This window comes from Panthera leo, chromosome F3 (assembly GCF_018350215.1).
Source record: "Panthera leo isolate Ple1 chromosome F3, P.leo_Ple1_pat1.1, whole genome shotgun sequence".
Classification (NCBI taxonomy): Eukaryota; Metazoa; Chordata; class Mammalia; order Carnivora; family Felidae; genus Panthera; species Panthera leo.
In genome coordinates this window covers 17,048,931-17,064,242 of record NC_056696.1, presented here as the reverse complement: position 1 = coordinate 17,064,242, position 15,312 = coordinate 17,048,931, and the positions used below count along the sequence as shown (strand labels likewise).

General features: G+C 35.9%; 1 protein-coding gene across 9 annotated transcripts in view; it reads right to left on the bottom strand.

Annotated features, from left to right (window-relative positions):
- The window catches only part of RABGAP1L (RAB GTPase activating protein 1 like), a 755,410-nt gene that overhangs the window by 283,982 nt on the left and 456,116 nt on the right, over positions 1-15,312 (bottom strand). For 8 of the 9 annotated variants that reach the window (XM_042925081.1, XM_042925083.1, XM_042925080.1 and 5 more), the window contains one exon: positions 14,308-14,382. In XM_042925081.1, coding sequence (XP_042781015.1) covers positions 14,308-14,382 — 75 coding nt within the window. Of the gene's footprint in view, positions 1-7,400; positions 7,599-14,307; positions 14,383-15,312 lie in introns of those variants that run through there. The other variant, XM_042925091.1, reaches the window with a different exon arrangement.

Below are 15,312 nucleotides of genomic sequence, written 5' to 3'. Positions count from 1 at the left end.
TATGAGATGTAAGACAGGGGTGCAGTTTCATTCTTTTGCATATGGTGTCCAGTTTTCCTAACACCATTTACTAAAGAAACTACCCTTTCCCCATTAAATATGCCTAGCTTCTTTGTCAAGTTATTAGTTGGCTATATATGCATAGCTTTATTTCTGGGCTCTCAATTCTGTTTCATTGGTCTACAGAACAATTTTTATGTCAGTATCATACTGATTACTATAGTTTTGTAGGAGATACTGATATGTCAGTATCATTTGATTACTATAGTTTAGTAAGAGAGTTTAAAATCAGAAAAGTGTGATGCCTCCACCTTTGCTCTTCTTTCTCAGGACTGTTTTGGCATTCAGGGTCTTCTATGTTTCCACACAACATTTTAGATTGTTTTTTCTAATTATGAAAAACTGTCATTGGGATTTTTAAGTTTTTAAAATTAAAAAAAACTAATTTTAGAGAGCACGAGTGGGGGAAAGGCGCAAAGGGCGGGGGGGGGTGGGTGGGGAGAAAGGGAGAGAGAAAGAATCTTACACAGGTTCCATGCTCAGCATGGAGCCTGACCTGGGGCTCGATCCCACAACCCTGGGATCATGACCTGATCCAAAATCAAGAGCCAGATGCTCAACCTACAGAGCCACTCAGGCACCCTTGTCATTGTGATTTTAATAGGGATTGCATTGAATCTGTAGATGACTTTGGTTATTACCAATTCTTCTGATCCATGAGAAGGAGTATGTTTCCATTTATGTCTTCTTCAATTTCTTTCATCTATGTTTTATAGTTTTCAGTGTACAGTAATTCACCTCCTTAAATTTATTACTAAATATTTAACTTTTTGATACTACTGTAAATAGGATTATTTTATTTCTTTTCCAGATAGTTCATTGTTAAGTATATAGAAACATAACTGAAGTTTGTATGTTGATTTCATATCCTGCAACCGTAATGAATTTGCTGATTAGTTCTAACAGTTTTTTTGGTGAAGTCTTTAGGGTTTTCTATACATAAGATCATGTCATCTTCAAAGAAAGACTTTCATTTTTTTCCTTTCTGATTTGGATATCTATGATTTCTTGTTCTTGCCTGACTGCTCTGGCTAGCATATCCACTACTATGTGGAATATGAGTGGTGAGAGTGGTCTCCCTTGTCTTATTCATAGGGATATAACTGACACATAACATTATATTAGTTTCAGGTATGTAACATAATATGTAACATAATAGTTCAATATCTGTACATAATTGAAATGATCACAAGTCTAGTTAACATCTATCACCATAGATGTTCAATGATTTTTCTTGCAATGAGAACTTTTAAGATTTAATCCCAGCATTATACAGATGCCTGGGCTGGTCAGTTGGTTAAGCCTCCCAACTTCGACTCAGGTTGTGATCTCACAGTTAGTGCATTTGAGCCCCGCGTCAGGCTCTGTGCTGACAGCTCAGAGCCTAGAGCTTGGAGCCTGCTTTGGATTCTATGTCTCCCTCTCTCTCTGCCTCTCCCCTGCTCATGCTCTCTCTCTCTCAAAAATAAATAAACATTAAAAAATTTTATTTAAAAGAAAAGATTTAATCTCTTAGCATTTTTCAAATGTGCAAAGCAGTATTATTAACTATAGTCACTACGCTGTACATTACATCCCTATGACTTACTTATTTAATAACTGGAAGTTTGTACCTTTTGACCTCCCCCTCACCCATTTCACGTACCCCTAACCCCCCACTTTTGGCAACTATTTGTTTTCTCTATTTATGAACTTTTTTTGGTAAGATTCTACATGTAAGTGAGATCATATAATATTTGTGTTTCTCTGTTTATTTTATTTAGCATAATGCACATACATATATGAGACACATTTTCTTTATCCACTCATCCATCCATGGCCACTTAGCCTGCTTCAATACCTTGGCTATTATTGTAAGTAATGCTACAATGACCATAGGGGTGCATATATCTTTTGGCTTCAGTGTTTTTATATCCTTTGGATAAATACCCAGAACTTGAACTGTTAGGTCATACGGTAGTTATATTTTAATTTTTTGAAGAATCTCTATACTATCTTCATAGCAGCTGCACCAATTTACATTCCCACCAATAGTACATAAAGGTTCCCTTTTCTCTACATCTTTGCCAATACTTGTTACTTTTTGTCTTTTTGATAATAGCCATTGTCCTATATATATGTATATATATACACACATATATATGTATATATACACGTATATATGCGTATATACACACACATATATATGTATATATATACGTATATATACACATATATATACGTATATATACACACGTATATATGTATACACACATATACATACACGTATATATACACACATATATACGTGTATATATACACGTATATACACGTGTATATATACACGTATATACACACACATATATACGTGTATATATACGCATATATATGTATATATATATAAGGTGTATATGTACATATATAAGGTGTATATATACATATATATATACACACACATATATATGTGTATATATAAGGTGATATTTCATTGTGGTTTTGATTTGCATTTCCCTGAGGATTGGTGACGTTGAGCACCTTTTATTGTAGCTCTTGGTCATCTGTATATCTAAAGGGAAAACTTTCAACCTTTCACCATTGAGTATGATGTTACTGGTTTGTCATATATGGCATTAATTATATTGAGGTACATTCTATACCCAATTTGTTGAGAATTTTTATCATGAATGGATGTTGAATTTTGTCAAATTCTTTTTCTCCATCTATTGAGATGATCATACAATTTTTATCTTTCATTCTACTAATGTGATATATCACATTTATGATTTGCATATGAACCATCCTTGCATTTCAGGGATGAATCTCACTTGCTCGTGGTGTATGATCCTTCTAATGTGATGTTCAATTCAGTTTGCTAGTATTTTGTTGAGAATTTCTGCATGTATATTCATCAAGAGTATACTGTCTTACAGTTTTCTTTTTTTGTAGTGTCCTTAATATGGTTTTGGTGTCAGGGTAATGCTTGCCTTGTAAAACGAATTTGGGAGTTTTCCCTTCTCAACTTTTTGGAAGAGTTTGAGAAGGACTGGTATTAATGGTTCTTTTAAAGTGTTGGTAGACTCTACCAGTGAAACCATCTGGTCCTGGACTTTTATTTGTTGGAGGATTTTTGATGACTGATTCAATCTCCTCTTACTCATTATTGGTGTATTCAGATTTTCTATCTCTTCAGTCTTCATTGGCTGTTTTTAGGAATTTATCCATTTTTTTCTAGGTTGTCAAATTTGTGGGAGCATACTTACTCATAGTAATCTCATAATACTATGTATTTCTCTGGTATCGGTTGTAATGTCTTTTCTTTCACTTATAATTTCATTTATATGAGTCTTCTTTCTTTTTTATTTGGTTAGTCTAGCTAAATATCTGTCAATTTTGTTTACATTTTCAAAGTACCAACTATTAGTTTTGTTAATATTTTCTATTGCTTTTCTATTCTCGATTTCATTTGTTTCTGTTGCAGTCTGTATTATTTTCTTCCTTCTACTAATTTGGGGCTTAGCTTGTTCTTATTCTAGCTCCTTGAGGTATAAAGTTAGGTTATTTGAGATATGACTATTTCCTTGATGTATGCATCTATCACTATAAACTTCCCTCTAAAGCTGCTTTTACTGCATCCTGTAAGTTTTGGTATTTAGTGTTGCCATTTTCATTTCTCTGAAGATCTTTTTTTAATGTTTTACTTATTTTTGAGAAGACAGAGCATGAGCAGGGGAGGGCAGAAAGAGGGGCGGGGAGAGAATTTGTAGCAAGCTCCAGGCTCTGAGGTCGATGTGGGGCTTGAACTCACGAACTGTGAGATCATGACCTGAGTGGAAGTCAGACACTTAACCGACTGAGCCACCCAGGTGCCCCTCTCTCAAGGTAGTTTTTAACTTCCCTGATGATTTCTTCTTTGAATCACTGTATGTTCAGGAGCGTGTGGTTTAATTTCTGCATATTCACGAATTTTCCAACTCTTCTCCTGTTACTGATTTCTAGTTTCATACCACTGTGATGGTAAAAGCTACCTTATACAGGTCTTATATTCATAAATTTCTTGAGATTCTTTTCCGTGACCTAACATATGATCTATCCTAGAAAATGTTCCATGAGTGCTTGAGAAGAATGTGTATCCTGCTGGTGTTGGGTGGAATGTTTTGTATATGTCTGTTTAGTCCATTTAGTCTATAGTGCTGTTCAAATCTGCTGTTTCCTTATTGGTTTTCTGCCTAGATGATCCATTGTTGACAGTGAGGTTTTAAAGTCCCCAAATATTACAGTTGTTATTTATTTCTCCTTTTAGTTCTGTTTGTATCTGCTTTATATATTAGGTGTGACAATGTGGGTGAATACATGTTTTTAATTGTTATATCTTCTTGACGGCATTTTTATCATTATATGGTGACTTTGTCTCTTTTGACCTTTTTTAGCTTCAAGTCTATTTTGTCCAATGTAAGTATAGCTACCTCTGCTTTCTTTGGGTTACAATTTGCTTGAAATACGTTTTTTTCTCCTTTTACTCTCAGTCTGTATGTGTCCTTAAGACTAAAGTGAGTCTCTTATAGACAACATATTATTGGGTCTTGTTTTCTTTTTCCAATCAGCTATTCTATATCTTTTGATTGGAGAATTTATCCATTTATGTTTAAAGTCATTATTAATAGATAACAGCTCACTATTGACATTGTGTTAACTGTGTTCTGACTTTTTTTGTGGGTTGTTTCTTGCTTTCTCTTTTGCTGTCTTCCTTTATGATTTAATGGCTTCCTGTGACAGTATGCTTTCTCTTCTTTTCTCTTTAGTGAATCTACTGTCAATTTTGCTTTGTGGTTACCATGAAACTTACATAAAATAGCCTATAGTTATAACATCCTATTTCAGGCTTAGGAAAACTCAACTTTGATAGTATACAGAAATGGGATACTATTACTTCTCCCCCCAACCTCACACTTTAGGTTATTGATGTTAGAATATACATCTTTTTTATATTGTATAGAAAAAAATTATTGTGGTTATGGTTATTTTTAATATATTTATTTTTTTAACTTTACACAAGAGTTGTAAGTAAATTATGTACTACCACTATATATTATACAAACTGACTTTGACTACATATTTACCATTACCAGTGAATTTTACACATTCATATGCTTTCACAATGTTAATGAGCATCCCTTTTATTTCAGCTTGATAAATGCCCTTCAGAGTTTATTTTAAGAGAGGTCCAGTGATGATGAACTCCCTCGGCTTTTGGCTGTTTGGAGAAATCTTTATCTCTCCTTCATTTCTGAAGGTTAGCTTTGCCAGGTATGATATACTTTTTCTCTCAATACATCTTTGAATATATCGTCCCACTCTTTCCTGGCCTACAGTGTTTCTGCTGAGATACTAAATAGTTATATGGGGAGTTCACTTATATGTGGTGAGTAGCTTTCTTCTTGTTGTCCTCAAAATTCTCTTTGATTTTTGACAACTTAATTATAATGTGTTTTGGTGTAACCCTGTTCATATTATAACCATTAGGGGTCTCCTGGGCATCATAAATCTGGAAGTCCTTTTCTATCCCCAAGTTTGGGAGGTGTATAGCCATTGTTGCTTTAAATGGACTTTCTTTCCCTGTTTCACTTCCTTCTGGGATTCCCATAATGCATATATTACTTCATGTGATGGTGTCCCATAAGTTCTGTAGGCTTTCTTCACTTTTTTTCATTTTTTTCTTTTTGCTCCTCTGACGTGACAGTTCAAATGACTTATATTCTAGTTCACGGATTCCTTCTTACATTTGGTTGAGTCTGTTGTGGTTGTCTATTAAAGTCTTCAGTTCAATCATTGTAGTCTTCAGCTCTAGAATCTGTATTGTGATGGTTTCTATTTCTTTCTTGACTTCATTTTGTTTTCTTAACTTCATTTAGTTATCTGTGTGTTCTTGTAGCTCACTGAACTTTGAAAGGATTATTCTGAATGCTTTATTAGACATTTCATAGACCTCCATTTCTTTATAGTTACTTGAGCTTTATTAGTTTCCTTTGGTAGTGTCATGTTTACCTGATTCTTCATGATCTATGATTCCTTATGTTCTTATCTGCACACTTGATTAAGTGGTCTCCTCTTCCACACATTACAGGTTTGCTTTGGCATGAAAAGACCTTCACCAGTTAGCTCAGCTTAAGTACTAATGGGTTAGTTAGTAGCATCTGTGGGAAAGCAGGGCGTGCTATCAGAGACCAGTTGAGTGAGGCCACTGCTCATGCTCTGAGATCTGGGGGGGATGGTACTGGCTAGGCTACACAGTTGGGTGAGCCTGCTGGCTGTGCTAAACATTCAAGACCAGTGGGTGGGCTCACAGATTGGGTGGGGCTTCTGGCAATGCTCCATGGTCAGGTGAGGCCACTAGCTTGGTTCTGCAATCACTTTTAGATGAACACGGTCAGAGGCCACGTTCCCTGGCAGGGTGGTGCCACTGGTTGGACTCCCCAGTTAGGCAGAGTTATGGGTTGACCTCTGAAATAGCCCCTGGTCAAGTGGGGTCTCAGGTTGTCCTGCCTGACCAGATGGTGATGCTGGCTGGCCTTTGTGTTCAGGTGGGGCCATGGGGCATATCTCAAAGTTGTGCAGGACCATAGGCTTGGCTTCACAACCAGGCAAGCCACTGACTGTGCTCTGCTGTTGGATAGAGTAACTGCCTGGGCTCTCTGGTCAAGAGGGGTTTCCAGCTATTATCCCACAGATGAGTGAGGCTAGAGACTGTGTTCTGTGCTCAGGTGAAATTACTGTCCAGGTTTCCTAACTAGGTGAGGCTGCAGGCTGTATTCAGCAATTGGGTAGGAGTGTAGCCTGGGCAAGACTGTAGGCTGGGCACTCTGGCTTGGTGGTTCTGTAGACTAGGTTTTGAGTCTGCCCAGGGTCACTGTTATGCAGGGCCAGAGGCTATGATCAAGAGTTGGGCATGGCTTCTGACTTGGGTCTCTGTCTGAGCAGGGCTATAACATGGAATCTACAGTAGCTTGGATTCTCTGGTCAGGACTGGAGGCTAAGCTCAGCAACTGGGTGGGGCTATGAATTTCCTTCCCTGTCTGAGCAAAGCAGTAGAACACGTTCCATGGCCAGTCTGGCCCACTGACTAGGGATCCAAATCAGGCAGAACTGCCAACCAATATACGTTTTTTAAAAAATATTAAGAATCTGGAGCATGGGGATCTCTAATATTGAATACCCATCTTTGCTATATACATACAGGATCTCTGTCGTAAAATCAGTGCTGTTTTATTGGGGAAAGGAGGAAATAAGTATTAACATCTTATAATTTAAGATATCAAAATATCATCCATGGCTCTATGAAATACAAAACTAAGGACCTGACTCACATGTGTAATCTGAGAATCAATCATGATGTAATCATTGTTTGGTAACAAATGTTGATAAGTATCTGCCATCTGTACTAACACTGAATGGAGACAGTCTCTAAGCTTCGTTGCTTCTTTCTGCAATGAACCATAAAACAAAGCAGGTCTAAGTACTTCAAAAGTTTTTAAGGCTCACCTGATGTAAGATACATCAACATATGTTTCAAAGTAAAATTATATGTTAATATAAAATAATCCCCTTATTTGGGATAAAACTAAATTTTCTGTTATCCATGATGGTGTTTCATATATTTTTGTAATAAATCTATGTTTTTCCGTGAAGGCAATGAAAATTCCACTAATTTTTAGTTTTCTTCAACAAAGAAAGATGCTAGTGACAACTCTGAAAATCATGAGCTCGTGAGTGTTCATTTTCTGTTTACAAATTGGAAAGCAAATAAAACGAAAACTTCTAGCTGTTCATTTTCCTTTTAAATCAAATACATGCTAATATATTTAAATTAAATGTCTATTTATAAGCCATAAAACATATTGTACAACATACCAGTTTGCTGTGTGCAATCGATTTAAGCTAGTGGGACAAGGGTCCAAAAGAAAAGGCAGAGTAAATAATTACCAATTTTAGAAAAAAATAGCAACAAATAGTATTATTAGAGGCATTCGTTCATGACTCCATCTGATCCTCATAAAAATTCTGTAAGGTGTGTATTATTTTTACATGTTAAATATTAACTAGTGAAGTTCAGAGAAGTTAAGTGATTTTCCAATAACTACACATCTATTAAGTAAAGCCTGGATTTAATTCCATGGTAGCATGCTTTTTTTGTGCCAGATACAAAATAAGACCCTTTTCATTAATAATATAAAGTATTCAGGGGCGCCTGGGTGGCTCAGTCGGTTAAGCGGCCGACTTCGGCTCAGGTCATGATCTCGCGGTCTGTGAGTTCGAGCCCCGCGTCGGGCTCTGTGCTGACAGCTCAGAGCCTGGAGCCTGCTTCAGATTCTGTGTCTCCCTCTCTCTGACCCTCCCCTGTTCATGCTCTGTCTCTCTCTGTCTCAAAAATAAAATAAACGTTAAAAAAAAAAATAATATAAAGTATTCAATATTCATAAAAATCCTAGAAGAATGATAATATTACTTTCATTTTATAAATGAAGAAGCTGAAGCTCAGAGAGTTTAGGAAACTTGAAAGGTATTAAACCACAATTCAAATGTATAGTTGTGCCTTTCATTATCCATGAAAGAGTTCAGCTTTGAAAGGGCAGAGAAACCAAAGACAGTAGTTAATGGGAAGATCAAGAGACTGTTTTTTAAAGGTAAGATGTCTTGAGTGTATTTACGCACATGGAGATGTTGTGAAATGGCTCAAAAGAAGTGAAGCAAGAATTAACTTGGAACAGAAAAATTTCTTGGATCTTAAGGGAAAAAAATGATTTAGGAGTACAGGACTTATTAAAAAATACAGCTCATTAAAAATTTCAGCTACTCTAAGTCAAGGTTATGTCACATGTAGCAGAATGCTGAATAATATAATGGCACATGTACTTTTACTTACATATACATATAAAGACACTAGGAAGTCAGTATCTTCCATCTTGGGTTCTGCGGAAATATTTTAATAAAACTAAGAAGTAGCTCTGCTTCTCATTTCTTAAGTCCACTGGTTAAATCTTATCTTAAACCTATCTTTTTGGGGAGTTGCATTAAAGGATTTGTAACTTGTAATTTTTAAACCTTATTTCATTTTTAAATATAACCCACAAAAATGCATAAAAGTTAAATGCATGCTTTAATAAATAATTTGATCATAAAGTGAAACCAAATAATTATAAAGACAAATGTAACCACCACCCAGGTTAAGATAGAGTACTGTCAGTACTCTTGAAGATCCTGGTATGTCACTTCCCAATAATGACTCCTCATTTGTCAAGAAATCACTATCCTGGGTTACCTGGGTGGCTGGCTCAGTCAGTTAAGCATTGACTCAGTTTGGGCTCAGGTCATGATCTCACGGTTTGAGATCACAAAGTCTGACAGCATGGCGCCTGACTAAGATTCTCTCTCTCCCTTTCTATCTGCCCCTCCCTGGGCTCGCAAATGCTCTCTTTCTCTCTCAAAAATGAATGAATGAATGAATGAATAAATAAATAAATAAGAAATCACTATTCTGACTTTATCAGTAATCACTTCATTGGTGTTATTTATATTTTCCACCTACGTAGCATCCTAAAAATAGACTTCAGTTTTGTCTGCTATGACCTTTCCACTAAAGGGAAACATAACAAATGATACCAAGTATACTCTTCTTTCTTACTAAACCTTATGTTTGTATGACTCATTCACATTAATTTAGGTAGTGTAAAACATTCATTTCACTGTTATATAGTGTTCTATTAAATATATCACAATTTTTCCATTTTAATGTCTAATTACAATTCTAGTATTAGACACTCTAACAGCGGACATTTGAGGTGTTTGTTATAAACACTGATCTGAGGACAATTCTAACACACAATTTTGGTGTACATGTGCATAAGTTTGACTAAAATATATATTTAGGAGTGGAATTGCTGGGTATGCATATCTTTGTCAGACAAAACCTTTGGTTTCTGAAGGAATTGTGCCCAGTCATGGTTTTTTTTTTTTTTTAATTCAATAGTTTTAAACATTCTGGATTATCCAAAAATAATCCTTTCTGTAGTTGGAAAGCCTCCATGCTTGCCAATAATAGTATATATACGCTAATTTAACCTTAAAAAGGAACATGATTTTCTGAAGGTCTAAAAAAAAATGTATGTTCAATGAAAAAAAAATTTTAAACTTCTTGACAAGAAGTATGGTAGTAAAACATATTGGGTTAAAAATTATTTAAAATAGTTTATATGATATTTAGAATGAAATATATACAAGAATATCATTTATCATATTTCCAAATAAGCAATGACTAATACTATAATGATGATATCACTGATTATTATTGCATATTTAACATCAAAGGCACATGAACACTATAATGGTTACAAGCAATCTGTGCCATAATATTCTTCTCCAACTGTAAATGATAAATTCCTTGTAATTCTATCAATAGATATACTAGCATCTACTGTGACAGACAATTCTTTGGCTTAAAATACTACAAGTTGCAAAGCTATTATCAAAGCATCTGGAAATTTCTAAGTATCAAGAAAGAGAAATTAATTATTTCCTAAAATTACTTAGACAATGGAAAACCTTAAAAATTCTAAATAAATAAAAAACGTTGAAAAAAAATTAAAAAAAAATAAATAAATAAAAAACGTTGAAAAAAATTAAAAATAAATTCTAACCTTTTGTTTTTGAACATATTTTCATTTTTGATCTTCCCTTCCTCTTAGGCAGTGACTGTGAAATATAAATGACCATGGGGGAGGAAAAGACAGTATCCGAAAAGAAGCAGATTCTGACAATGATTAATATGGAGCTGCCAAAGGATGTCTGGCAGCATAAAGAAGCAAATGCTTATGTAACTGATAAAAAATTAGTTAGTAGCAAATAACATATCTCCCTGGAACCTGAGATAGCGTATTTGATGAATTGTTTAAGCTAGCCTTTATTCTTCTACCTGCTTACGCCACAGAGGCAAAAATATGAAAAAGAAAAAAATTACAGGTGATTTCTCTTATTCGAGTTGGTTAATGGATGAGTTGGTCATTTAATGGAATATGCTGATTAAAAGAATTATTGCATACACTCTCAATTAAAAACTACAATAATATGTTTCTCATTAACACTATGCTGCATACCAGTGACCATTTCTTCAAAGATTCTGTAGGTATTTCTGTATTTCCAGTTATTTTTATAAGCAATGGCAACAACTGCATAATTGTTATTATACAAAGTGTGAGAAACTAGACTGAATTTCTAGCCATCTTGTGATACAGCTTGAAAGCAACTTTGTGAGTATGTTTAGAATGCAAGCTTGCCAAGTGACCCTTCTAAGGATGAGGGTAGATAATGTAGGAAAAAAATTCTAGGTTTTGAGCTTTCTAGTTATTTGGGTCACTATCTCTTTTTCTCATGGTAAGGTATTTCCAAATAAATATGAACTTATATTTAATTAACCCTCTGTTAAATGTGAGAACAGATTTCTCAGAAAGATGTTCTTCTCAGTGAAGTTTAATCAATATACTGTAACGTGTAAGGTATTTCCAAATAAATATGAACTTATATTTAATTAACCCTCTGTTAAATGTGAGAACAGATTTCTCAGAAAGATGTTCTTCTCAGTGAAGTTTAATCAATATACTGTAACGTGTTTAATAGGACTACAGGTCTAAAATGCTAAACTATGATATACGCAAAGATTACTTTGTAGAAGACAAAGTTTCACCACCCATGGCTTCAGCTTTAGCTTCTCATCAGAGTGATTATAAAGGCTTCTTTTAGAAGAAAAGGGATTCTGGGGCACCTAGGTGGCTCAGTCAGTTGGGCGTCTGACTCTTGATTTTGGCTCAGGTCATGATCTCATGGTCATGGGATTGGGCCCTGCACTGGGCTCTGTGCTGATAGCACAGAGCTTGCTTGGGATTCTCTCTCTCCCTCTCTCTCTGCCCCTCCCCTGCTGGCTCTCTCTCATGCTCTCTTGCTCTCTCACAAAAAATAAACAAACGTTAAAAAAAAAAAACATTTAGAAGAAACGGGATTCTGAACCTTGGTGAAGACATCAATGTCACTGCCTACAACAGCCTCTTGTGTTAGAGAGCTATTTGAGACACTAGGTAGGTTTTGTAGCAGAACAAGGGCCCTGGGAATTTGTGGCCATGAAGTGCTTGATTATCACAGAGAATACCAAGAAGATGGGCCATGGAGAAATCAAAGAAAGAGGATAACAAGGAAAAGATCAAGAAGGCCACAAACAGATGATAATGCAATGGAGGAAGATATCAAACTCAAAGTTAAATAAAGTGATTTATTACAATACATCATTGTCATCATTAGAATCAAGTTATCAGAATCAGGACCACGAATCTACTATAATCGCTCTTCGTGTCCAGAATGCAAACGTAAAAGAAATGCTTGTTTGTGTTTTAAACTTGCTGGACCTCTTTGCCACATGTGACGGCACTGCTTCTTCCTTCCTGAAAATCAGAAATCCGCCAAGAATTCCTCCTCCTCATCAATCCTTTCAATATCTGGAATTCAGTTCTTGGGCTCTATACTGTTTTACTCTATTTTTCTTAGATGATCTCATCTACTCTCATGATTTCAGCAGTGATTTTCCCCCCAGCATCAGTCTCCGGCATCCAACTGGTTGGCGGACAGCTTCACTCAGATGTCCCCAAAATATCCCAAACCCAAAGAATTCAAAACAAAATTCATCATCAACTCCTAATCATTTTTCTCCATTCAATCTCAATGGATGTTATTTTCTTTCTCAGCTAAAAATCCAAGTCACCAAAGCTAGAAAATTAGACATATTACTTTTGACTCTTCCTTTGTTAATCCTTCCATAAAACTTAACCAATTTGCCTCCTGCATGCTTCTTATTCTGCTTCTTTTTCTCTGGCTCTCAACATCTCTCATTTAGACTGATATTTCCTAACTGGTCTCTCTGCTCCTGCTTGCTCCCTTCAATTACCCTCTACAAGGTATAAGAAGAATTTATCTGAAATGAACATCTCACTATCTTTCCCTTGTTTCAAACTGATCAATGGCACCTCCTTAGCTTTAGAATAAAGCCCACATTTCTTGACATGATTAGAGTCTTTATAATTTGGTCCCTGCCCATCTTTTTATTTAAAAAAAATTTTTTTAATGTTTATTTATTTGAGAGAGAGAGAGAGAGAGAGAGAGAGAGAGAGAGAGAGAGGAGGGAGGGCAGACAGACAGAGACACAGAATCCAAAGCAGGCTCCAGGCTCTGAGCTGTCAGCACAGAGCCCAACACAGGGCTCAAATTCACAAACTGTGAGATCATGACCTGAGCTGAAGTCAGACACTTAACCGACTGAGCCACCCAGGCACCCCTGGTCCCTGCCCATCTAACCATTTTACCTCATACCTCTTCCTAGCATAAATTTTCCGACAGTAACTGAACAAAAACTGTAATTTCATATTGTTCCCTTTATATGCTGTGCCCTTATGTGTTTCCATGCATTTGTTCATGTTCGTGTTTAGCTATCTCTACTCCCCCCACCCCCCACCTTTCCCAACCTAAATTATTTATGTCTTGACAAGGTTACCATCTCCTCCAGAAAGTCTTTCCTGAAAGTTCTGGCAGAGCTGGGTTGGGTAATTCTCCTTTCTGTGCTCTTACTCTGTGTATTGCTTTTACTTAGCATACTATAAGGTCTTTAGTGACTGTCAGAAAAATCCATAAAGACACATAAAAAGAATAAAAAGAATAAGTATGTGCCTATAGTACTGGTGTCCCACCCTGAACTATGAGGCCTTCCAGAACACAAATAATAAATTATTCATATTTGTAACTGCACTTCCTAGCCCAGCACTGACAGACCGATGATCAATAAATGTTCTGTTAAATGAAGGTGACTGAAAGGAAAGAGAGTATACAAAAATAAACTGCAGAAAAGAGAAGACTTCCTTGCCATATTCCTTCATAATGGTCCTAGTCCTGCTCATATTTGAGCAGTTACACTGACTTCTTTATTTCTAGAGGGTTCTCTTTAAAAATAACTCCAAATAAGCAATTTATTCCCTTCTTGCTAGCAATATTAATTCAATTGAGAAACCGTCCTGTACTTGACATCAGATCTCTTACTTTATCACCGAAGGTACATTTTAAAAAAGATATGCCATGTGTAATCTCCATCAGATAAATGGAAAATGGGAAGGAAGAAGAAAACCAAGTAGAAAATAAAATAAACTTGGAAGCACCATGCCATTTATCACATGGAAAATTACTTACATGCAGCAGCAATACAGCAGCAAGAAAGGACTGTCCCTGACAGTATCCAATGTCTTCATCGTAGACAGAGTAGGCCTAGAGAAAAGACGCAGAGAAAGAAATACTGTAAATATTCACAGATTTTAATGTACGTTAACATCAGGCTACTACTTGAACTTGTCCCTAGGCTGTGCACCACAATTGCAACTTAAATGTGTGAATCATTAGCACAGTGGGATCCTCAAAGATGCTATATAGTTTCTAAAGCAATTCTAAATGCCCCATTATCTCCAGGTTCATCTTCAGAATTTGGAATAAAGAGATATTCAGAACACCTACTTTTCAAAGATCCATTACGGTTTATAGTCAGGCAAATGAGACCATGGAAGGCAGGAGCAAAGGGTAGAAGAGGGTGGGTAGGTTCTAGAGTAGTTGTGGAGTTCTAATGCAAAGACAAATATACCGATGGTGCTGTCTGAATCCTGGATATGTATCCCATCCCATGTATCCCATCTATGTGTTGTGCTTCGTTTTAGTGAGGGGATTTCTATTTAATGCATTTAATACAATGCATTATGATTCTGTAAGTCTAAAAACTGTCTCTGTCCAGGGCAGTGGTTATCAAAGATTACTAGGAAGAGTCACCACTGGGAGGAGGGGAAGTGTAGTAGCTCCCATATGCCAAAGTAGTTAAAGTACCGGATCTGAAACATTTTTTAATTAAAAAAACAAAAGAAAACAACTTTCTTGAAATAGAGTTTGTATTCAGTGAAAAGCATACATTAGTCACACAATTCCTTGAACTGGGTCACTTATGTAACCCCATTATTAAAGAATATTTCCATCATTCCATAACATCCCTCATGCCTCTTTGCAGTCAAACCACCTCCCCTAGGCAACCCCTGATCTGGTTTTTCTCACAACATATTATTAGCTTTGATTTTTTTAAACACTCTCATGCAAATGTAATCATTTAATATAAACTCTTTCGTGTCTGGCTTCTTTTACTCAGTATAATGTTTCTGA